The sequence below is a fragment of the Danio rerio genome, chromosome 18, assembly GCF_052040795.2.
Source record: "Danio rerio strain M-AB ecotype USA chromosome 18, GRCz13ab, whole genome shotgun sequence".
Classification (NCBI taxonomy): Eukaryota; Metazoa; Chordata; class Actinopteri; order Cypriniformes; family Danionidae; genus Danio; species Danio rerio.
Window position 1 is genome coordinate 29,899,663 of NC_141038.1, and position 24,651 is coordinate 29,924,313.

Here is a 24,651-nt window from a genome sequence, read left to right on the forward strand (position 1 = left end):
GGAAAAGCTCCCGCTGGCCAGAACAGCAAAATGAAGGGGGGATAGGGACTGAGGTGGGACACCCCTTCCCCAACTCGAGTCGTAACAAGAGAGAGAGATGTCGAACTGCTGACCGGGGCAACCATGAAGGGGCGGTGGGGTGCATTGTTTAACGGGACACCCCCCCTCTGGTTCCTTTGAAAAGGGGGGAAGGGAGTGAGGTGGACACCCCTCTCCCCCCTACTTGAGCGTCGTAACAAAAGAAGGCTTGAACCGTAGGATCCCCGTAGGGTATCGGCTTACACCCCCTGGTGCGGGGGGGGGGTGTCCTTCCCCTTTAAGAAACACGGGTCCACCAACGTCATGATGCAGAAGTGGACGCCGCCTCCGCCCGCTTATCAACCGCCGCACCTGGCGTGTGGGCCCCTTTCCCCCTCCGCATTGGCTCCAGCACGGTCATGGCTGAATGTATCCTATGCTTCAACGTCTACAGCCGGCTCGCGCCTCACCTGACGGCCGTTCACAAGGTGACCAACGCGGACGAGAAGCAGCTGCTGCTCGCGCTGGCCACCGGCCGCGTGTTGCCGTGTCCGGTCCCGGGCTGTCGCAGGACGCCAGCCCGCCTGGACAGGCACTTGAGGCAGCACGTGGAGCTCTCGACCTCGAGGCGGAAAGAGGCTATGGGGAGGGCGAAACGCCGGAAAGTAGCCCGGGAGTTGCAGTGGCTGCGGTCCACCCAGCCTGCAATCCCCGTCGTGTCCCAGCTAGCATCGTCCTCCGAGGGGGAGTGGCACTCGGAGGGCCCAGAGGCCGGCCGCCCGTGCGCCGACCGCGGCTGCAGGCGCGCCACCGAGCGCATACAGGCTCAGCTCACGGATCTGGGGAAACAGGTTACCAAGATGCGGTCCACCCTGCTCCAGATCACACGCCTCTACCGGGAGCTGAGGAAGGGAGAAGGGGGGAGAAGGAGGAGGAAGAGGGCGAGGAGAACCAGGTCGCCTCCTGCACCACCGGCTCCCGGGCGAGGGGCGGCCGGAGGTCCGACGCCCCCCGAGCCTCCGGAGGCTTTGGAACCCACTGCCTACCCGTTCCCGGACCACGTCCCCGCGCTGAGTTGAGTATATTTCAGGCACGTCACTGTCGCTCTGCTGGGTGTGTGCCTTCGGGGAAGTTGACTCTTGGTTGTGCTCGTTCCACAGACCTTCTCTTGGGGGAGTTCGAAGGGTACCAACTGGGCAGCGAGCCCACCGCGCGCCTGCGGAACAACGTCACTTCGAAGCTGTGGAGAATCAAAGCCTTCCTTGGTTACATGGCCAGGGGCACCGCGGAGCCAGGGAACTTCCTTTTCCTCAACCAACCAGCCCGAATCCGAGCGTTGGCCGCCCTGCTAGGTCAGACGCGGATGGCCGAGCCCACCAGGCAGCACTATCTGAAGAACGTGGCTCAGTTCCTGGACTACCTCTCGGAGACGCCGCCGGCCGCCTGTCAGCTCTCTAGCACGGCTTTGGTTCTGATTCGAAGGGAGGTCAGAGCCCTCATTCGCGGCATACGCCGACGTGTCGTCGTGCACGAGGTAAGGACCAAGCAGGCGAAGGAAAGCCGACTGATCCCCAAGGCCAGCCTGGTGCGCTGTCACCGGACCGCTGGGAGGAAAATTCCCGCCCTGCTAGGTAAGCAAGCCCTTCCGCCGTTCCAGCGATTCCCCCTGTTCGTTCTTCCGGGGCACCAACAGCCCTTGGTTCATCCAGCCACGTCTGTCTGCCCCTCTCCCCCGCGAATGGGACTCATTCGGGGGGAAGGGGGGCAGACAGACGTGGCTGGATGAACCAAGGGCTGCCATTGGCAAGGAAAGGAAATGTTTGTTTCTTCTTCAGGGTCACCAGCAGTTCTTGGTTCATACAGAGGATCGCCGCAAGTTGGCGCAATTCATGTGCCATGACACTTCAACCTCAGATAAGTTCTACGCACTTCACCTCGGACCTCTCCAAGCACGCGAGCGCCGCAGACTCTTTGAAAGGGCCCTGGTGGAGGAGGAGGAGGAGGAGGATGGGGAGGCAGCGGGCACTGAAAGCCCCCCGCGGAAAGGGCGCAAGAGGACAGAGACTTCCGTCTCTCACCTGGTAAAAATCAGATTCTCTTTGGCGTGGACAGCAGAACGTGTGGCATTGGCTAACTGCCCTTTATGTGTCTCTTTTCCAGGAGGGAACCAGCAGGAGGACGCTGCCATGGCGCCCTGCCAGGGGGAAAAGCCAGGGCGCTCGCCCGCTCGAACAAACAGAAGACTCTGAATCGTCCTGAATAAATATTGTACAACTTAACGGTCAAATGGTGTTCAGTGTCTTCATTATTCCTTTTATTTATTATCTGTGTGGTAAAAGTAGATTCGGTGGGGACAAAAATGAGCCCTGTCTTCTTAGTTCAACGCTGTATGCCTGCTGCGTCCAGGTTCTGCCTTGGCTACGTTCCGATTGGGACAGATTAGCCCTAACTTGTGTGTTAAAAGTGTCACGTGGGATACCCTCATCCAGGTTCTGCCTTGGCTACGTTCCAATTGGGACAAACTATCCCTGCCTTGTGTGTTAAAAGTGACTCGCGGGACGCCCCCGTCCAGGTTCAGCCTTGGTTGATAGCTCATAGGGAGAATGAATCCCTTTTGCAGCACAAGGAGGTGATGGGCTGGACAAATCTGTCCAGGTCTGCAAATGCTTTGAACACCCAGAAGGCCTTGAGTCCAATTCTGTATATTAGCAAGCTTCTCCCGGGACAGCTCGGTCCTTAGAGATGCATGAATAGGTCAGGACAGGGCAGCTGTGGAGTGGAGGTTAACTTTATGGAGATATAAAAACGGGCCAATGAAATGCCAATTGAATTGGCAGAGCTTAGCTCCACAGCTGAAACTGATGAGCCAATTAGGGCTATATCAGTCGGCTGTGTGAGTTAGCTCGTAAGAATTATTGCTTCGGACCCGATATGAGACTGAAGAACCCTTCTGCTGAGCTGAATTTCAACATTGAAGAAAGCATTTCCTTCACCAGTGTGGGAGAAGATGTTTTAGCAGCGGTTGAGCTAGGTTTCCTGTCTCCTTGGCATTACGCTGGTGATCTAAAAGAGCAGTTTTCTACAAAGAGCAGAATTCCCTAAGAGAGCACACGGTCGTGCAGCGCGTCTTTTTAAAGATGTCGTTTCGACCGTGCATTTCTGGATAGGGTGGTTTCCTCACCCCGGATGACAGGCACGAGTATTGCGTCACGTGCTTGGGGGTCCAACATGTTGATACGGTGCTCTCGGACAGTTCTTGCCCGCATTGCGATGGCTTGACTGTTGCGCAACTGAGGTCGCGGCAAGCTCTTTTATTAGGGCAAGCCACCCCTGCTGCTCTCCGCCAAGCGGTTACCACTCGGGCAGGCCTAAGGGTTACAGTGGGGGCTAATCCATTACCTTCAAGGCTGCGGATCCCTCGATCCTCGCCAGTGCGCTCTGTTTCTGCTTCGAGTGTGAGCGCTGGTCCATCCTCCGAACTGGCCGCACTTTCATTAGATGAAACCCCTCCGGGGTTGTCAGTATGGTTACAGATCTGGAAATGGACATGTTAGCCGTGTTAACCCGGGCTGCTTCAGCCCTGGGGCTGGAGATGGCTTGTCCCCCAGAACCGCGGCCAGACTGCGGCCGAAGAAAAAGTGAAAGAAAAAGGCGAAGCCTTCTAGACCCCCCGTCCCATTCTTCCCGAAGGTACACAGAGAGCTAACGCATGCATGGAGGGCACCTTTTTCTGCCCGGTCCTCGTACGCTCCCGCTCTCACCTCCCTCTAAGATGGAGCGGCCAGGGGATATAAGGCGGTTACCCAGGTGGAGCATGCTAGCCGCTCCACTCGTGGAGATTCGCCCAAACTCCCTTCCAAGGCATGCAAGTTATCTGAGTCTCTCATGGCCAGAGCCTACACTGCTGCAGGTCAGGCCGCCTCCGCTCTGCACACTACAGCCACCTATCGACACTACCAAGCTGAGAAGCTGGCCAAGATGCAGGAGGGAGGTTCTCCCCTGGGCTTGCTGGGGAAGACGATGGCCACATTAGTGGTCCACAAATGCCACCTTTGGCTGATATGAGTGACGTTGACAAGGCTTGCTTTCTTAATACTCCCATATCCCAGGCTGGCCTGTTCGGCGACAACGTTGGGGAGTTCACCCAGGAATTCTTTGCGGTAAAAGAGTAGTTCAATGCGATGGGTGAATCATTTATCAGCGAGCTCGGAAAACTGCTCCTCCCGCTGCCCCTTTCGCTGCGGCAGCTCCTCGCCAAAGGCGTCCACCCACGGCTTTATCATCTGCTCCGCTTCCGCTGCCCACTCCACCGGCCAAGCGGCAATGACGAGCCTCCTGCAGGACTGCGACGCCACTGCCCCAGGGCGCCGTTAAGTCCGGTAAATGGACCGCGAAGCGTTTCCGAGACGACCATTCGGAGAAGAGGGGACCAACTCTTTCCTCGGTGGGGGGCTGAGAATTATTACATCAGTACACTACGACTCTAAACTAATCGCCAACAGCAGCCAAATTTCCAAAAGAGCAGTTTCCTCTCTCTCCAGATGCACAAACCCGAGCACTACCAGTCTGGGATGCTCTGCCTTCCAGCTCGCAGCGCTGGGACCCCTTGTCTCAGGCCCTCATAGTGCAGCAGAACGGACTCCTTTCTCTCACTCCGGCCTCACCGCATGATCCAAGGAGGAAGGTAAAAGAAATTTTTATTTTCAGCTCTTCTTCGGAGCTCACTGCTTCCCAGGATGAGAACTTCCGCCCCGAGCTGCTCCTCTGCTGGCACGTCGGCGATCGCTCCGAGGGTGCCATTAGCGCACGCTCTGCTGGTTTGGTTAGCGCCGCTCAGCGTGTTGCAGTGGCTCATACGGACGGTCAGACTCGGCTATGCGATTCAGTTCGCTATTCGCCCTGCCAAGTTCACAGGAGTCCTTTTCACGAGTGTAATCCCCGAGAGCGGCCCTGTCTTGCGAGAGGAGATTGCTGTACTCCTGGCGAAGGATGCAATCGAGCAGGTCCCTCCAGCTGAGATGAGCTCTGGGTTTTACAGCCTGTATTTCATCGTGCCCAAAAAGAGTGGGGGGTTAAGGCCAATTCTAACTCTGCGCAGACTGAACTGTCATTAATACAAAATGTCTCTCAGAATGCTCACGCAGAAACGCTTGATTCAGAGCGTCCATCCACAGGATTGGTTTGCAGCCATAGACCTGAAGGACGCATGTTTTCACGTCTCCATTCTTCCACGCCACCGCCCTTTACTCCGGTTCGCGTTCGAAGGACAATCGTGGTAATACAAAGTCCTCTTCTTCGGGCTCTCTCTGTCTCTGCGGGTTTTCACCAAGCTCGCGAATGGTGCCCTAGCGCTTCGAATGGTGCCCTTGGTTGCGTGCCTCTCCGAGAAGCACGCCAGGCTGATGCTTTCCTGTGTAAACAAGCTCCACAGGAAGATAGTGGTCCCACGGAAATGTTTTCAGAGGCTCCTGGGGCATATGGCATCCGCAGCCTCGGTCATGCCGCTCAGTTTTCATATGGGACCACTTCGGCGTTGACTTTGCGATCGAGTCCCCAGACGGGCATGGCACGCGGGCACGCACCGGGTGTGCGTCACTCCGCTGTGTCTCCGCACCCTCAGCCCCTGGACAGATCTGGTTTTTCTACGGCCCGAAGTGCCCCTAGGGCTTGTATCCAGGCATGTTGTCGTAACAACAGATGCCTCCAGCACGGGCTGCGGGGCCGTGTGCAATGAACATGCAGCCGCAGGTTCGTGGTCCGGACCCTGCCTGCATTGGTATATCAACTGCCTGGAGCTGTTGGCAGTATATCTAGCTCTCTATCACTTTTTACCGGTGCTGGAGCGGAAACACGTGCTGGTCAGGACGGACAGCATGGCGACGGTGGCTTATATCAACCATATGGTGGGTATACGTCCCCGCCGCATGTCTCAGCTCGCTCGCCGTCTGCTCCTTTGGAGTCACATGCGGCTGAAATCGCTGTGTGCCATCCACATTCCGGGCGAGCTCAACCATGCAGCCGATGCACTCTCACAATAGCTAGTGTCCCGGGGAGAGTGAAGACTCCACCCCGATTGGGTCCAGCTGATATAGGCGCGCTTCGGGGAAGCCCAGATCGATCTGTTTGCTTCCACCGAAAACGCACATTGCCAGCTGTTTTATTCCCTGACCGAGGCCCCCCTCAGCACAAATAAACTGGCTCACAGCTGGCCATCAGGCATGCGCAAATATACGTTTCCCTAGTGAGCCTAATCGCACAAAAAGTCAGGGAGGACGAGGAGCAGGTTCTGTTTGTTGCGCCCCTTTGACCCAACCGGACCTGGGTTTTGGAGCTCACACTCCTCGCGAGGGCCCCTCCTTGGTGCATTACCCTAAGGAAGGACCTCTGCTCTCAGGGACGGGGCACCATCTGGCACCCATGCCCAGATCTCTGGAACCTCCACGTGTGGTCCATAGATGGAGCACGGAAGACTTGGGTGACTTACCGCCCGCGGTACTTAACACCATCACTCAGGCTAGAGGACCCTCTACGAGGCATGCCTATGCCCTGAAGTGGAGTCTATTCTCTGAATGGTGCGCATCTCACCGAGAAGACCCCCGAACTTGCCAGATTAGCATTGTGTTATCCTTCCTTCAGGTTATCTGGAGCGTAGGCTGTCACCCTCCACACTGAAGGTTTACGTGGCTGCGATCTCTGCTTTTTATGACGCGGTAGATGGCAACACGCTTGGGAAGCATGATCTAATCATCCGATTCCTCAGAGGCGTGCGACGGTTAAATCCGTCCTGCCCCCCTCTCGTGCTCTCTTGGGATCTCTCTCTAGTCCTAGCGGGTCTGCAAAGAGATCCGTTCAAGCCACTCGAGTCAGTATCTCTTAAAATATCTCTTTAAAGGCAGCTATGCTGATCGCATTGGCGTCATTCAAGAGAGCTGGGGATCTGGAGGCATTTTTGGTCAGTGAATCATGCCTTGAATTTGGGCCCGGTTACTCTCACGTTGTCCTGAGACCCCGGCCTGGCTATGTGCCCAAGGTTCCTACCATCCCATTTAGAGATCAGGTGGTGAAACTGCAAGCGCTGCCTTCCGTGGAGGCAGGTTCAACCCACTCACTGCTTTGTCTCGTTTGCGCTTTGCGCCTTTAAGTGGAACAAACGCAAAATTTAAGATCATGTGAACAGCTCTTTATCTGCTACGGTGGTCGGCGGAAGGGAAGTGCCATATCAAAACAGAGGTTGGCCCACTGGTTAGTTGATGCCATCGCCCTCGCTTATCAATGCCAGGGCGAGCCACGCCCTCCTAACGTGAGAGCGCACTCTACAAGAGGTGTCGCATCTTCATGGGCGTTATCACGCGGCGCCTCTCTCACAGATATTTGCAGAGCTGCGGGTTGGGCGACACCTAACACATTTGCGAGGTTCTATAATCTTCGAGTGGAGCCAGTTTCCTCCCGGTTATTGGGTAACCCTAATCAATCGGAGGGGAATTAAGCTCAATGTCACAAACACTTGCTGCGCCATGTTGTTACGCCCATTTGGTCTACACGCATATTGAGGATTGGTGCCAGCTATGTGCATCCCCATTGGGGATCCACATAGTCCCGTGTCTTCCCTAACCACTAACCAGCTTATCATATGTAGCACTCCCCCCTCATTAGGGCTAGTCCATATGCCTCCTTACCATCAGGTCTTCCCCTCTGGGTACCAGGTGGTCTCCGCCGCGTTCTCCCCCAATGGAGACTGACGCTTTTCCCAACGTACTGTCGTATTTCCAAAAATCCCTAGTCTATATTAGCTAGGTAAAAGTACACTTACGACCCCTGATTAAACATTATTCCCATGTAATGGTAATATGTTGAGCCTAGGGGACGTTGGAAGGTTGCGCTCTTGGTGATGTCAGTGTGCTCACACTTTGGCTTGGAAAACTACACATCAGGAGCGTGATGGGCTTGGTTGCTGTGGCACTTTCCATGCAGTCTCCCAAAGTCTGTTTATATAGACACATGTAGAAGTTCCCATATGTAGGGGAACGTCCAGGTTACGTACATAACCCACTTTCCCCGAGTAGGAAACGGAGACGTGTGTCTCCACTGCCACAGCAGCCAAGTCTCCAGCTGGGAGCTGAGCGATCGGCTCTTCAGCAGGCAAAATTCAAGCTAACTCACACAGCCGACTGATATAGCCCTGATTGGCTCATCAGTTTCAGCATTTCATTGGCCCGTTTTTATATCTTCAGAAATGATTGGTTGTCTAAAGCACTCCCAAAGTCTGTTTATACAGACACACGTCTCCGTTCCCTATTCAGGGAACGTGGGTTACGTACATAACCTGGACGTTCCCAGAAAGCTTGGAATAAAGCTAAATTTACCCTGAAAACCATGATACATACAACAGTTGCATTCACTGAACAAACCATTTTTTATGTATATTCTTGTATTCAATACTTTTAAGTCTTTCTTTTTTTTCAGAGTAACCGATGCTGCTGCCATGACGGCTGTGTAAATGAAAACAAACGCTTACATGCGAGTTTCTCTGCTTGTGTTCAAGCTGGTTGTTATCATGTCTCTCATCACTATTTTAATGGTGTTTTTTTGTGTTTATATCAAAGGTACTTAGGATATGAGTAGGCCCACACGGTATCTGCGTGTGCAGAATTCTGCAGATTTATTCAGATTTTTAGCCCGTCATTGATTCTGTTTAATTACTTGTGTAAATGTGTGTAAACATTTATTTATTCAGTTTTTAAATTAACTTCATTAATATTATTGACAAATATTAAAAATTCATATCTAATTTAAACTGAAATGACAGTTTGTAAAGCATTATTTTCTATTTCTGTTGTCTTTTAGTAGATATATTATATGAGAGACTTGCTTTGTTTACCAAATAAAGTGTATCTACATCTGACAATGCTTTTACAGACAAGTACTAAACTCTGAATACGTTCCAGATAATAATTTGTTATATTGCATACGAAGGCAAGGCAAGGCAAGGCAAGTTTATTTATATAGCACATTTCATACACAATGGCAATTCAAAGTGCTTTACATAAAGAAGAATAAAAGAAACAAGTAAAATAAAAATAAAAACAAATAATAAAAATGCATAAAAACAAAACAAAACATAAAAACAGGTAAAATGTGATATAAAGAATGAAGAAGAAGAGAAAAACATGATAGTGCAATCTGTCGGACGCAGCACAGTGCTCATTCAGTAAAGGCACAGCTAAACAGATGTGTTTTCAGTCTTGATTTGAATGTGCCTAATGTTGGAGCACATCTGATCATTTCTGGAAGCTGATTCCAGCAGCGAGAGGCATAGTGGCTAAAAGCCGATTCACCCTGCTTTGACTGAACTCTTGGAACTTCTAGTTTATATGATCCTAAAGATCTGAGTGATCTGTTAGGTCTGTATTCAGTGAGCATATCTGTGATGTATTTAGGTCCTAGGCCATTTAGTGATTTATAGACCAGTAATAATACTTTAAAATCTATTCTGAATGTAACTGGCAGCCAGTGTAAAGACCTGAGGACAGGTGTGATGTGCTCTGATTTTCTGGTTCTGGTTAGAATTCTGGCTGCAGCGTTCTGGATGAGCTGCAACTGTCTGACTGTCTTTTTGGGAAGACCAGTGAGGAGTCCATTACAGTAATCCACCCTGCTGCTGATAAAAGCATGAACAAGTTTTTCTAAATCTTCACTAGAAACAAAGCATCTGATTCTTGCTATGTTTTTGAGATGATAGTATGCTGATTTACTGACTGCTTTGACATGACTGTTGAAACTCAGATCTGACTCCAGAGTCACACCAAGATTCTTGACCTTATTTTTTGTCATTTGACCTTTAGTGCCAAGGTACGCATTTACCTTGAGAACCTCATCTTTGTTTCCAAACACAATAATTTCAGTTTTCTCTTTGTTTAACTGAAGAAAGTTTTGGCACATCCAATTGCTCACTTCATCGATGCATTGGCAGAGGGTGTCAATGGGGCTGTAGTCATTAGGCTGTAAGGCTAGGTAGATCTGAGTGTCATCAGCATAGCTGTGGTAGGAGATTTGGTTCTTTCTCATTATTTGGCTCAGAGGGAGCATGTAAAGGTTGAACAGGAGAGGTGCCAGAATCGAGCCTTGTGGGACTCCACACGTCATGGGTGTCCACCTCGACCTATGGTCACCTATACTGACATGGTAACCTCTACCTTCTAGGTAAGATCTAAACCATTTGAGGACCGTGCCAGATAGCCCAACCCAGTTTTCCAGCCTATCCAGAAGTATGCTGTGATCGACAGTGTCAAATGCAGCACTGAGATCCAACAATACCAGCACTGTTATTTTACCTGAATCTGTATTTAGGCGTATATCATTGATTATCTTTATAAGAGCGCTCTCTGTACTGTGATGTGCTCTGAACCCCGATTGAAAATTGTCTAAACACCCCCTGAAGTTTAAGAACTTGTTGACCTGGTTAAAAACAACTTTTTCACAGTGAAGCTATTATGACGGTTACTAATGCAGATCTCTTTTTCACATGGTTAGGAAAAAAAAAAAACAGCTGCAAACCAAGCTCAACTGTGAATAAACCTGTAACAGCAATACATGGAAAGGCTGCAACACAGGACATTTTTGAATGATTTTTTATTATTATTATTTTTTAAAAGTTTTAAGTTTGATGACACTTATGCCAGGTTCAGACTACACAACATCAGCCAGATTGTGTGTGATAAGGTGTTGTGGTGTGATTTATAATCAACACTTGACAGGGCCTAAAACTAAATTTTCACCAAACCTGCCAACGGCTGTTAACATTGGGGTACGTTTAAGGTTACAGAAGTAACCCTTCGTTCCCCGAGCAGGGGAACGAAAGTGCTATTAGTGGATTTGATGTTCTAAATCCACGTATGGGAGGATTCGGTTTAGAAGCCGCTTGTCTGAAAGAGTATTGAACGGGCCAATGAAGAATGAATTGGCAGCATAAGCTTGCGCAGGTGTGCTGCATTGCCAATTAACTGAGCATATAAGCAAACCTGGCGCCAGCAAACGCCATCATTTTTAAGCTGAAGAGACTTTTCAAACAGCTAGGGGACAGTCATTATGGCGACGGAGTATAGCACTTCCGTTCCCCTCCTCAGGGAACGAAGGGTTACTTCTGTAACCTCCAACGTTCCCCTTCGGTTGGGGAACTCCAGTGCTATAAGTGGATTTGATGTTCTAAATCTACTTATGGGAGCCATTGAAAGCGCCATAATGACTGCACCTTACCAACGCCTCCGATGAGAGGGCAGTCAGGCAAGCGTGACGTACCCAAATCATGGAAGGCGCGGTCCTCCAACGTGCCCTTGGCCCTAACTTATCCCCACTTCTAAAGAAGCTTTACGGAATAGGTATATTTTTTTGGGAGTCGTTAGTGTCTAGATAATTCTAGGAAATACGACAGTACGTTGGGAAGCGTGCAATCCCGGTAGGGAGGACGCTGCGGAGACCATCCGCACCCAGTAGGGAGACAAAATGGAATTACATATGGACTACCCCTGAGGAGAGGGAGTGCGCATAAGAAGGTGGTTAGCGGATAGGGAAGGCACGGGTCCACCCAGGGGGGGGGGGACTTTAACTGTGGTGGAAATAAGCATATGGGATCGCCAGAGGGGATCGCACATAGCCAGCACCTATACCCAAAAACGCGGGCTGACCAGTGGGCAGACCTAACGTAGTGGGCCAGCCAGTGACTCCTCCGCTGAGTCAGTGCTGGGGGCCTCGGAGGAATCTGCAGGGCTCACCGAACGGGGAACTTTACTGACAGACAGGAAGGTGCACATCTCTCCGTGTTAGGGAAAAAACGCACCGCAAGCGTGCTAGAACACCCCACCGAGTTGTTTCCTCAATCACCAAGGGTTACCTAACACCCTTGAGGAAACCGGCTCCACTCGCAGATTGTAAAACCTTGCAAATGTGTTTGGTGTCGCCCAGCCCGTGCACGCGCCCAAGAGAATGCAACGCTCTGAGTGGAGTGCGCACGCACTCCCGGGGGACGCGGCTGCCCTCTGCTCAAATAAGCACATGAAATGGCCTCCACAATCCAGTGGGATAATCTTTGTTTGGACACGGCACTTCCCTGCTGCCGTCCGCCATACCAGACAAAGAGCTGCTCAGAGGATCTAAAGTACTGAGTACGGTCCCCATAATGCGCAGAGCGCGAACTGGACAGAGTAAGGAAAGGGCTGTGTCTGCCTCCTCCGGGGGCAGCACTTGCAGGGTTACTACCTGATCTCTAAAGGGAGTGGTAGGAACTTTGAGCACATAACCCGGGCGCGGTCTCAGGAACACGTGAGAAAAATCCGGCCCGAATTCCATGCACGAGTCACTAACCGAAAATGCCTCCAGGTCCCCGACCCTCTTAAGGAGGCCAACGCGACCAGCAGAGCTGTCTTAAGGGACAGAAATCTTAAGGATACTGAATCGAGTGGCTCGAAGGGATCTGAACGCAGGCTCGTGAGGACGAGGGCGAGATCCCAAGAGGGCATGAGAGGGGGGCGAGTTGGATTAATTCGCCTAGCACCTCTGAGGAACCGGATGATGAGGTTATGCTTTCCCACAGTGCCGCCAGCCACCGCGTCATAGTGAGCGGAGATGGCGCCAACGTAAACCTTGAGAGTGGAGGGCCACAGCCTGCTATCCAGCTTCTCTTGAAGGAAAGAGAGCACAACACTGATCTGGCAAGTTCGGGGGTCTTCTCTGCGAGAGACACACCATTCAGTGAATAGACTCAACTTCAGGGCGTAGGCGCACCTCGTGGAGGGGGCTCTAGCCTGAGTGATGGCATCAACCACCGCGGACGGCAGGTTACCTAAGTCTTACCTAAGAGTGCCCTCGTTCAGGGAATAGAACAACTGGCAATGAGCGTTCTTGGGGGAGGCAACAGATCGATCTGGGCAGGAAAACTGCCAACAGCTCTAGGTGATTGATATGCCAATGCAGCTGGGCACAGGCCCGCAGCTGCATGCCCGCAACACACGGCTCCCCAGCCTGTGTTGGAAGCATCTGTTGAGACAACAACATGACTGGACGCCTGTCCCAGAAGCACACCGGCCTGCAAGAACGAGAGGTCGTTCCAGGGGCTAAGGGTGCGGCGACACAGCGCAGTAACAGAGACTCGGTGTGCGCCCGCATGCTATGCGCGTCTTGGAACTCGATCTAGAAGCCAGTGGTCAGCTGAAGTGGTCTCATATGGAGCAGTCCAAGCAGCGTGACAGCCGCATCGGATGCCATATGCCCCAGGAGCCTCTGAAAGTATTTCAGTGGGACCACTATTTTGCTGTCGAGCTCCCTCAGACAGTTCAGCAACAGGTGAGCGCACTCTCCGGAGAGGCGCGCTACCATGGTGACCGAGTCCAGCTCCAACCCGAGAAAAGAGATCCTCTGCACCGGGGCGAGTTTACTTTTTTCTCGGTTGACCTGCAACCCCAATAGGCGAAGATGCCGGAGCACCTCGTCTCTGTGCATAGTCAATTACTCCCGCGAGTGGGCAAAAGCAGCCAGTCGTCGAGATAATTGAGTATGCGGATGCCCGCAAGCCAAAGGGGCGCTAAGGCACCCAGAGACAGAGCGAGCCCGAAGGGGAGGACCTTGTATTGCCATGCTCGACCTTCGAACGCAACCGCAGAAACTGCCGGTGACTCGGAAGAATGGAGACATGAAAATACGTGTCCTTCAGGCCTATAGCTGCAAACAAATCCTGAGGACGAGCGCATCAGAGGATGCGCTTCTGCGTAAGCATTCTGAACGGCTGCTTGTGAAGACAGCGGTTCAAAACGCGAAGATCTAGGATTGGCCGTGACCCACCGCTCTCTTTGGGTACGATGAAGTACGGGCTTGTAAAACCCGCTCTCCATCTCGGCTGGAGGAACTGGCTCGATTGCACCCTTCGCCAGGAGGGCAGCAATCTCCTCTCGCAAGACAGGGGCGGACAAGGGATTGACCCTGGTGAAATACACGCCCGTGAACTTGGGTAGCCGATTTGAGAACTGAAGCTCGTGGCCAAGTCTGATCGTGGTATGAGCCACCTCGGGGGGCTGGCCCGCACTAACCAGGCAGGGAGAGGCCCTGCTAATGGCGTCATCGCAACAATCGCTGACGTACCAGCGGAGGGGCAGCGCGGAGCGGGTGTGCTGATCCGGAGAGCGCGATGGTCCCACAGAAGAGCTGGAGGAGAGCGATTCGCTCTGGCTCCGCACCCTGACTCCGGAAAAGGGGCTTGGGGGCTGTTAGAAGGGAGACCCCAGCACCCGTGAGTCGCTGGCGGAGCATGTAGACCCTGCGAGCTGAGTAGCTTCACGTCCCAGACTGGCAGGGCTTGCAGTGTTCGTGAGCTACTGGCAGAGCGCACCGAACCTGCGAGCTAGAGAGCACAGTGTCTCAGACTGGCAGATTTCGGGCTGTCACATCCGGGGAAGTGGAAAAGTGCCCTTTTATTTCATGGCAGTAAAAGGTGCCGTTGGAAATGATGACCTGTCCCAGGGACGCTTCGCGGTCCGTTGCCGGACTTTGCGGCGTTCTGGGCAGGGGGAGCTGCCTGCTTCCAAGGTGCTCGATGCGCTCGCTTCACCAGAGGCGTGTGTGGGGGCGGTGCAGCTCTCGTAGGTGGGCGCCTTCGGCGAGGAGCAGGTATGGATGGCGCGGCGGGCGGAGAGGGCTTACGGATCCGCCGATAAGACCTCACCCATCAGACTGCTCTCTCACTGCCTCGAATTCCTGGGTGAATTCGCAGACAGTGTCGCCGACCAGCTTGGGATATGGGCGAGTCAAGAAAGCGGACTTTGTCGACTTCGCGCATATCAGCCAAGTTTTAGTCTGGGTGGTGCTCCTGGACCACTAGTGTGGACATCGTCCTCCCCAAAGCACACGAAGCAGACTCAGTAGTCCGAAGAGCTAAGTCGGCGGCGGTGCGGAGCTCGTAAGCTAGGGTTGGACTCACCCTCGTGCAGCTCGGCCAGCCCTTGCGCTCAGTAGCGCTGGTAGGTGGATATCGCATGCAAGGCGGAAGCAGCCTGGTCCGTAGCTTTGTAAGCTCTAGCTCCGAGAAAACTCACAGGCTTTGGATGGGAGACGAGGCGGACCCCGCCAAGAAGAGGCGCCGCGCGAGTTAACCGCCATCGCGCACTCAACCTGAGGAATCGCCACATACCCCCTGACCGCTCCACCACCAAGAGTGGTGAGGGTGGAGGGACACGCAGCACGAGCAGAAAAAAGTGCCCTTCAAGTCCGCGTGAGCCTACTGTGCACCTGCAGGAAGAAGGGAGCGCCCCTCTAGCTGGGGGATAAACCATCTCCAACCCACGGCCGAAGCAGCCTGGGAAAGTACGGCTAACACGTCCGTTTTAGGATCTGTTTTGACAGCGCTCACATGCCCGAAGGGGGCAAGCGGGTCTGGATCATCATCGGACAATGAAAGCCCACCCTTCGATGCCGCGGTGGATGTCTGGTCTCCGGTGCCATCGAGCGTAAGGGCTACCATCTGTTAGATGGATCGCTTCCTTCGCTCGAAGCTTAGATGGAGCGCTTGGAGGAGCGAGAGGTCCGCGGGCCCGTGAGCGACGGATTATCTCTCGTTGAACCCTCAGATCTGCCTGAGTGCCCGCTGCAAAGCAGGGGACAGCTGGGGTGGTTCGCCCTTTTGCAAAGGCTAGCCGCGATCTTTACTGCGCAACAGTCATAGCATCGCAATGACGACATGAACTGCCCGTGAGCAGCGCATTAACATGCTGGAGCATGTAACGCAGTGCCCATGCCCATCATCCGAAGACAGGAACCCACAGCATCCAAAAAAGCACAGTCGGAGCGCTGTCCTGAAAAGGACAAGCTGCACGACTATGTTGCTCTCTTTGTGAAGTTGCAACTTTATACGCACCGTTTTGGAGGACCGGACCCAAAGGCACACCAGGCAAGGGAGAAAACCCAGCTCGACCGTCTGCCACTGCGCTTGTAGACATTCTGGAGCAGGAGAAACTCTCGTTCGCTCGGCATCGCTGGATCACAGCAGGAGGAACCCTCATGAACTCCATCAGAAAAGTCTCTGAAGCGAAAAGGATGGCGTTTGCTGGCGCCAGTTGTGCTTAAATGCTCAGTTAATTGGCAATGCAGCACACCTGCGCAAGCTTACGCTGCCAATTCATTCTTCATTGGCCCGTTCAATACTCTTTCAAACAAGCGGCTTCTGAACCGAATCCTCCCATACGTGGATTTAGAACATCAAATCCACTTATAGCACTGGAGTTCCCTAATCGAAGGGGAACAAAAGTTATACTTGGGCATCACAGTAGCATTTCTGAGTGGAGTTTGCATGTTTTCCCTGTGTTTGTGTGGGTTTTTGTTTAAACAATGCCAGACTTTAGTTCTAATTAATTTGTGTGCATTTTAAGATTCTTACTTTAAAGACTGAAATGCAAGGTAGACAACAGAATACAGTGTGTGTGATGAGGTTTATAGTCTAACAAACAAGCAAAGAAACAAATACATATGGAGACCTTAGAATTATAAGGTTCTGTCTGAGTTATTCATATTTTCTTATTAAATCACAACTTATTTACAACACGTGGTGTTTTTTAATTAAGATGTTTACATTTTAATACTTTTTATTAAAAAAAAATAAATAAATAAATTTTATCTACAAAGTCAAGTCTCTTGTTACTCTATTACTCTCTTGTGGATCTATAAGGTTCTTTCTGTGAGCCAATCAGCATTTAGAATGCACGGATGAGGGTCAATCAGGATCAGCTCTCAAAAAAACCAGAATGAAACTTAAAATGAGAGTCGACTAAATAATGCCGCACCACAGAGAATTAAAAAACCTGAAACTGAAATAGTTTGTAATGTGATTATTTAAAAGCATTTTTTTTGACATCGAGATAAAATGTTATATTTTGTTGAAAAAAAAAATAACAATGTAATATTTTAAATGTAAAATTAATTTGAACAAGAACACATATTTATTTTAAAACATTAAATAAATGTTATAGAAATAAAAAAAAAATTACTTTCTCAAACATTAACATATTTTTACTACAACATTTTTGTATTAATTAATAAGCAGACTGATTGTATTTCTTGAAAAGTAGTGCTTCAATTAATGATCTGCCAGACAGAACTTTATAATTCCAAGCAGAAAACGACTTTTTAGAATTAAAAGGTCCTATCTGCATGCCCTGTTTATTTATTATAGTTTATTTTAATCCACTTTGCAAATTTAAGAGAATTTTGATAATTTATATTCAGAGTACATTTAGGTTCTCTGTCATGTTAATGTATGAAAGAGAAATGATACATGTTGTTTTTTATATGGAATGCATCAACTTTGAAGCCTAATTTCTCGAAATCATTTAGAATGTAGATAGAACCTTATATAATTCTTAGGTGACAATATTTTGTGAGATGAATAAATAAAGGGCACTTAAAGAACAGCATATTGGAGATTCTTTTAAACTTATTCTAAACATGTAAACTTGTTATATGCATGGTTTTCACAGATAATTTACAAGTTTTCTCAAATCTGATGATACATCAAACTCCAGAAACAGTAAATAGACATACAAAATAGGCTACAGACATAAAGAATATTGTTTTCTTTTGTGGGTGGTTGTGACAATCTGGCAGTTTTTTAGTATTGCTTTGTTGTAAGTTGTATTACTGAGATTGTAATAGACAATAATGTTCAATCATTCATTCAGTCATATTCTTTTTGGCTTAGTCCCAGCCGGCATTTCAACGGTGATTCAACGTTGAATCAACGTCAGGTCTATGGTTGGATCAACGTTGAATTACCTTTCGATTTTGCAAATTGGATCAACGTTTATATAGTGACGTTGTTTCACCGTCGGACCACCACCGGTGATTCACCGTTGAAATCACAACGTTGTTTCACTCTAACCTTTTTCATGGGTGAATTGTGGTCGTTTTGTAGACGTTGAATGAAGGTTGAATTACCTTTCGATTTTGCAAATTGGATCAACGTTGATACCGTGACGTTGTTTCACCGTCATACATTTCAACGTAAGTTAAATAGAAATTACATACAACGCAAAGTCCATAAATATAGCAAACAAATTTTTACTAATAAAAAATACACGACACAAATACACAACTTAGTCTGTGTATCAATTTATTTAATACACACCTCATTATTTCAATTATTCTAAATATACAGCAACATTTACATCATACATAGTTCATTAAAACCATGCAGGTTACTATACATGCTGTACACTCAAATACAGAAAAAAGGCATACAATTAAATAGTCACTTTTTAATTAGGTTTCATGAATTAAAGTTAATGTTTACTAACATGAACAAAGAACAAATACTTGTACAGCAGTTATTAATCATTTAATTAATTGAAATATGTCCCGATGCTATTAAAATCAAAATGTATGCTTGTTAACATTAATGCACTGAGCTGACATGAACTGTACTTTCTTTATATGAAAGATGCTTCATTGCTCTTTGTTCATGTTAGTAAATACATTAACACTTACTAATACAACCTTTTTGTAAAGTGATACCGTCTTCAGAAAGACAGATACTAACTAAATTAAACTAAGTAACTAAACTACGCTTCAATTCTGTTTACAAAGTTTACAAAATACCCATTTTTAAAGTGGCTGCAGTAAAAAAAATAAAATTAAAAACATCACTCACAACTAAGAATCACAAGTGAAATACATTACATCTGTTTGAGGTTTTATAGGTTGAGAGAAACACTTGAGGTAAAAGATGGCACTGGGGACAAAGAATCAAGTGTAAAACACTAAAACATCTATATCAGTCTAGCACTTAAATACATATTTATTTCTCAAACACCAGGTGAGTTTCCTACAAAATAAATAACGAGGTTTGCTATTCCAATTCATTGTGAATGAATGGCTTCACTTTCACAATAGTGAAAACTCATGCTATAATCTAAACCTGACATTACTCCTTCACTTTGCAGGTCTGCATGCTAAATATTTAGTAGTTTTTTTTTTTTTGTATAAAGTACATCTATTGTGTTTAGCATTACTGCAGCAAAACTGAGCACCTGTGACAGTGGAACATAGACAAATATTTCAGTAAATCATCAAGAAAATGTGTAGAATATATGGTTTGATTCTCTCTCACAAACACAACAGTAATAGCAATTTGTTATTCCATTATTATTAGTATCATAAAAATTGCATGTTTACAGGGGTCTTATAATAATGGCTCACATTTGTGAATGTAGGACCACTATTTCACTATTACATGTCACATTAAGTGTTCATATAGGTTCTGTTATTAATTACTTGTGTCATCCCAGAGACCTGTTAATCTTCAGAACACAAACTAAAATATTTTAGATTAAATGCCTCATCCTCTACAGACAGCAATGGTCCCAAGATGGTCATTGTCAAGATAAGGCACAAAACACATTGTCAAAACGTTCCATGTGACTTCAGTGATTTCAACTGTGAACATACCAAGCTCCAACAACACTTTAGTGAGGCAAAACAAAACAGTAAATACAAATGTGTTTGCGCATATCTCTCCCGCATCAGATCAGCGTGTGTGTTTACTACGAGCAGTATGCACACACCATGACCTGTTGTGGCAAAGGCAAACAAGTTATTTTTACAGTACTTACTGTGATTTAACCTTTATGACAAATGTACTGGACCTGTTACACATATATCACTATCTTTTATGAACACAAATTTCACTGTAACGGATGCTATTGTTTTGCTCCAGTTATACCTTTAGAGAACACCGTACTAGTCAGACATCCATACAAAAGCAGAGTTTGGTCTTGTGTAGCAGAACTGCAATAGATGTCTGTCTGTCTAGGCTGACACTGGTTTAGGCCATCAGTATGTCCTTGATGCCCTCAAATGGAGCTTCCAGAAAACCTGCAATAAATGAAATACGAGGTTACAACTAAGTTGGTATCTGCTATTATACAAAGTGAAATTCAAATATTTATTTTTTATTGAATCCAAATTTGTCTTATAATAATCGCCACACTCAATAATTTTGACTCATCCATCTGAATATTCCTAACTAAGAGAAGTGAAGAATTAGGTGTGATGTCATCAGGAAGCCCTTCGCCACTACTGGTGCCAGCATTTCCAGAATTCAAATTTCAGATTCTCGAAAATTTTATTTTATTATTTTTTTTTTTAACCAAGGCTGCAGTAAAGAATCATGAAACATTCAACACATCTAATAATTACAAGTTGTTGTAAACCATTACATGTACTGTAAAAGCTGTTTAAAGCTTTTTAGACATGGTTGAGAAAATCTCTAGAAGGAGTAGCACTTCTGTAAAAGTCTGCATGTAGGACAGAGAATAAAAGGGATAGTTAAAAATTTGTATTCTGTCGTCATTTACTGACCACATTGAACACAAAAGAAGATATTTTGAAGAAAGCTGCAAATCTATTTAACCATTGACTTCTATAGTATTTTTTTCTACTATGGAGGTCAATGTTTACAGGTTTTTAGTTTTTTTTTTTTTCAGAATAGTCTCTTTTGTGTTCAACAAAATAAACTCATAATGGTTTTAAACCATTTGGGGAGTAAAATGTGAGTAAATTTTCATTCTTGGGTGAACTATCCCTCTCAGTTGGAAAACACCAGAATTCTTAAGTAGACCCTTTTCGCAAGACAGATGATGCATTTCATTTGTCATCTTAATCATCAAGTTTTTAATATTTAGATTTATTTAAATAGCATGTTTATTTATTTGTTTTAATGACATTTAATAAAAACAACTTCTCAATGACATCACATGTACTGGACCTGCTACACATGTATTACTATTTTTTTAATACAAATTTCACTTTAACAGGTGCTGTTGTTTTGCTCCAGTAATACCTTTAGAGAACACTGTAGCAGTCAAGACATCCATACAAAAGCCTTAGCATGGAGTAGCAGAACTGCAGTCTGTCCAGGCTGACACATTTAGGCTATCTGCGTGTTCTTGATGCCCTCAACTGGACCTTCCAGAAAACTCAGAAAGTTAAAACCCATTACACCTCTTATCTGCTACTATACAAAGTGTAATTTAAGCATTAATTTCTCACTAAATACATATTTTTTCCCCAATACTGTCACATAGTATAACATCACAACATGATTTCACAATAATAATATCAATATAACAATATAATATCACAACATAGCCTAACAATCAATAAACAAACAGATTAGAAAGAGAATATCACCAACCAAAGCACCAAGAAGATTTAACAGATAGTTAAAGGTAAAGTAAACTTACATGGACAAAGCCTTTTCCATTCAATGCTGTGCAAGTTAGTGCGTCTCTGGAGTAAGTTACATGTCTAAAAGCAAAAACAACAACAACAACAACAACAACAACAGTGAAACGACAGCAGTTCACTTTGTAATAATAACACTAATGATACAGCGTATAAAAAGGATATTGTTTTATAACGTTGCTCAGTAACTTTAAACTGCGTTTGGAGTTTATCGCTTTGAATTTGCCATAAAAACGCTCATTTAGACTGACGTTAAACATATGACATTATCTCGAGATTAGCTGCGTCACCGGAGCGCAAACAAGACTAAAAACAAACTGGAAAGTTTTAAATGCTTCAAAATTCGAAACACTACACCAAGTCACATTTAAGATACACTGTGTGTAAAACAAAATCGGGGGGTAAATAAAACAATAAAGCATCTAAAAACAAGCTTACCTCTGAATTCTGCTGCACTGCAGGTCAGGTGTTCGTAATTAAGTGAAGTGAAGCGCTGCGCGTGGCCGCGTGCGCCGAGTCCTCCGATACCATGGTAACCAAACATGTTGAATATTGGGTGAAGCCATGACGTTAATTCAACATACAGATCATGATAAAAAAATGTCAACGTTGATTTGTACAAGGATTTCTGTAACTTTCTTCAACCATTTATCATTCAACATTGTTTCAACATTAAAACAACAACTGACGTATTTTCAACCACATTTCAACGTTGAAGCCTTGTCATATGCAGGCTGTTTTTCAACCGTTCAACATTAAACGTTCTGTCAACATTATTTCAACGTTCAAAACACATCTGACCTTATTTCAACCATATTTCAACGTTGAAGGTCGGTCGTGTGCCGGCTGGGGTCCCTTTAATAATCTGGGGTCACAACAGCGGAATGAAACGCCAACGTATCCAGCATTTGTTTTACGGAGCAGATGCCCTTCCAGCTGCAACCAATCACTGGGAAACATCCATACACATTCATTCACACACATTACACTACAGACCAGGGGCCTCATGTATCAACGCTGCGTACACACAAAAACTTTGCGTACGCCAAGTTTCACGCTCAGAATCGCTCACGTTTGGATTTACTAACAATGAACTGAACGTGGGAATGTGCGCAGGTTCACGGCAGCTTTCTGGCAGGCGTACGCACATTTTTTGTGCGTGTCTGTTTTATTTCCATTGGCGACTCCTAGAGGCAGTTGTGTTAAATTCTTCTCTACAAAGTGTCTGATCCTTGCAATGGCAGCTGTATGAGACGGGTTCATATAGTAGGTATGTAAGATTTCCATACCATACAGTTGACCAGCTAAACATTAAAGCACAATTTGCAGCGGTCGCCTGTTTTCCCAATGTAATCTGAGCAATCTACTGCACGCACATTGCTATAAAGACACTATCTGAAGATGAATTTGCATGCGTGAATCAGAAACATTTCCATTCAATAAATGTGCAAATAAAATATGATGCACAAACTTATTGATGATTCCTACTTGTCTTTCTCGTGATAAATAGTGGGCAAAATCTGATATGTAGCGGGGAAAAAAAAGAAGAAAGAGTTCATCAGACGCTGGATTCGAGCCGAATTTTTGCTCGAACGTGTCAGTACATGATCTCATGCTTCTTATGTGATGCGCCACTGAGACTGCTAAGGGTATTGCAACATTTTACAGATATAAACCACACTATTTCTTTTTTAAATGCACTCAGTGCGATGTTCAGACCCAACTGTGTTAACCGTATCAGCTAAACTCTCCCACTCTATTTTTTTCTTTTGTTGTTAATTCCGGAGAACAAACTTGCAAATAACACCGCTTTTCTCCGGTCTACCTCCGAAAGCAGCACCTCCAATTCACATTCTGTTCAAAGTTTCTCTTTTTGCTTGATTTTGCCGTTGCTTTTTCGTTGGGTTTTCTATTAGCATAGTCATTAGCATATTCATACGGGGGAGGAGGCAGGGAGGGGTTTTGTGCTCGTGCATGTTGCGCTCAGTTTCACGTTCATTCAGATGTACAAAAGAATATGCGTGAGATTCGGCGTACGCAGTGTTTCATACATCTGAATTTTTTGAACATTTACAGCTTTGTGCGTACGCAATGTTTTAGTAGGATTTCCACGCAAGTCTTCGTACATGAGGCCCCAGGGCCGGAGTGGGACTCCTTTTCAGCCCTGGAGTTTCAAGCCTCAGACCGGCCCACCTCAGTTCACGACTGACTATATTAAAATAAGGTCATTTCCAAATCAGTTTCTAATGACACTATCACGTATTTTTTTGAGAAAACAGCTGCTTTAGAACTTCAAATGTTCAACAACCCTAACAGTATTATATGTCTTAACAATAAAAATGAAAAAAAAAAAAAAACCTACTCAGACAAGGATCAAACCCAGATCCGCAGTGTCATAGCCTGACATGCTAACCACTGGACCACAACTGGACCACAACTATCTGTTAAAATGTGGCTCGTCTTAGTTATTTCATCATTAACCAGGCTGCGAGAAAATAGATAAAAAGAGCAGAGCTTTGGTAAAATAATTAATAAGACTGTGGTCAAGTAAAAAAAAAATAATTAATGTAAAAAGTGTGACTGCTGAGAGCAACAGATTCTGGAGCAAGGGACAACGGCCCTCGCGGCCAAAAAACGCACCGGCCCACCAGGAATTCTCCCGGTCCTCCCGATTAGCCAATCCGGGCCTGCTACAGACAATTTAGCTTACCCAATTCACCTATACCACAAGTTTTTGGACTTGTGGGGAAACTGGAGCACCCAGAGGAAATCCTCGCCAACACTGGGAGAACATGCAAACTCCACACAGAAATGCCAACTGACCCCGCCTGGGCTTAAACTAGTAACCTTCTTGCTGTGAGGCGATATATTAGTAAAGCATTATATTACCTCTTTACATTAAATGTAATATAATACTGTAATTACATTACTTTTGTAATCTGTTACCCCCAAAATTGAACATCCGATATCACTTTTGTCACCAAATCCACCAAAAGACAAAGTACAGGGGATTAAAGTTGATTTTATCTTTGGAATAATAATAATCTTCGTATAAAAAAAAAAAAAAACAACATACTAATATTTTGCTTGAATTGGAATAGCCTGCTTATTTCTTAACATGTACTATGTACATGATAATTTGTGGTAATTATACTTGGCTTCCAATTACAGCTGCATCTGCTTAAACCACCTTCCTTTGTGCTTGCAAGTTTATAAAAAAAGATAAAAGAAGCAAAAATTACCAAAAACAAAACATTGTTGAGGCAAAACACGCACAGGCACTGTGGTACAGGCAGGATTCGTTAACGAGTTTGAGCTGGAAATGCTCTTGAATAATAAAAAGTGTTTTGGCTATTCACT

At 46.7% G+C, this 24,651-nt stretch overlaps 1 protein-coding gene and 1 long non-coding RNA gene across 3 annotated transcripts; one reads left to right on the top strand and one right to left on the bottom strand.

Moving 5' to 3' along the window:
• The first annotated feature begins 614 nt into the window (after positions 1-614).
• On the top strand, positions 615-8,636 carry LOC147832850 (uncharacterized). Its single transcript, XM_088651278.1, has 4 exons — positions 615-1,092; positions 1,179-1,504; positions 8,482-8,511; positions 8,622-8,636. Exons 1-4 carry the CDS (start codon positions 660-662, stop codon positions 8,634-8,636), a joined length of 804 nt encoding a protein of 267 aa, XP_088507404.1. The 5' UTR covers positions 615-659.
• A 9,507-nt stretch (positions 8,637-18,143) lies between these two features.
• On the bottom strand, positions 18,144-21,773 carry LOC147839765 (uncharacterized). Of its 2 annotated transcripts, none has more exons than XR_015515039.1 (5): positions 21,730-21,773; positions 21,291-21,354; positions 20,888-21,012; positions 18,535-19,920; positions 18,144-18,339 (listed from the first exon to the last, which is right to left on the bottom strand). It is a non-coding gene; the product is annotated as an uncharacterized LOC147839765 (long non-coding RNA). The 2 variants fall into 2 exon arrangements; XR_015515040.1 differs by having other exon boundaries at positions 18,523-19,920.
• Between the last annotated feature and the right edge of the window lie 2,878 nt (positions 21,774-24,651).

Bases quoted from the DNA above. Each gene is read 5' to 3' on its own strand.
- LOC147832850 (XM_088651278.1), top strand. From the start codon at position 660: ATGGGGAGGGCGAAACGCCGGAAAGTAGCCCGGGAGTTGCAGTGGCTG. The intron at 1,093-1,178 runs GTTGAGTATATT...CTCGTTCCACAG, and splicing joins GGACCACGTCCCCGCGCTGA to ACCTTCTCTTGGGGGAGTTC. The intron at 1,505-8,481 runs GTCAGAGCCCTC...CTTTTTTTTCAG, and splicing joins TGGTTCTGATTCGAAGGGAG to AGTAACCGATGCTGCTGCCA.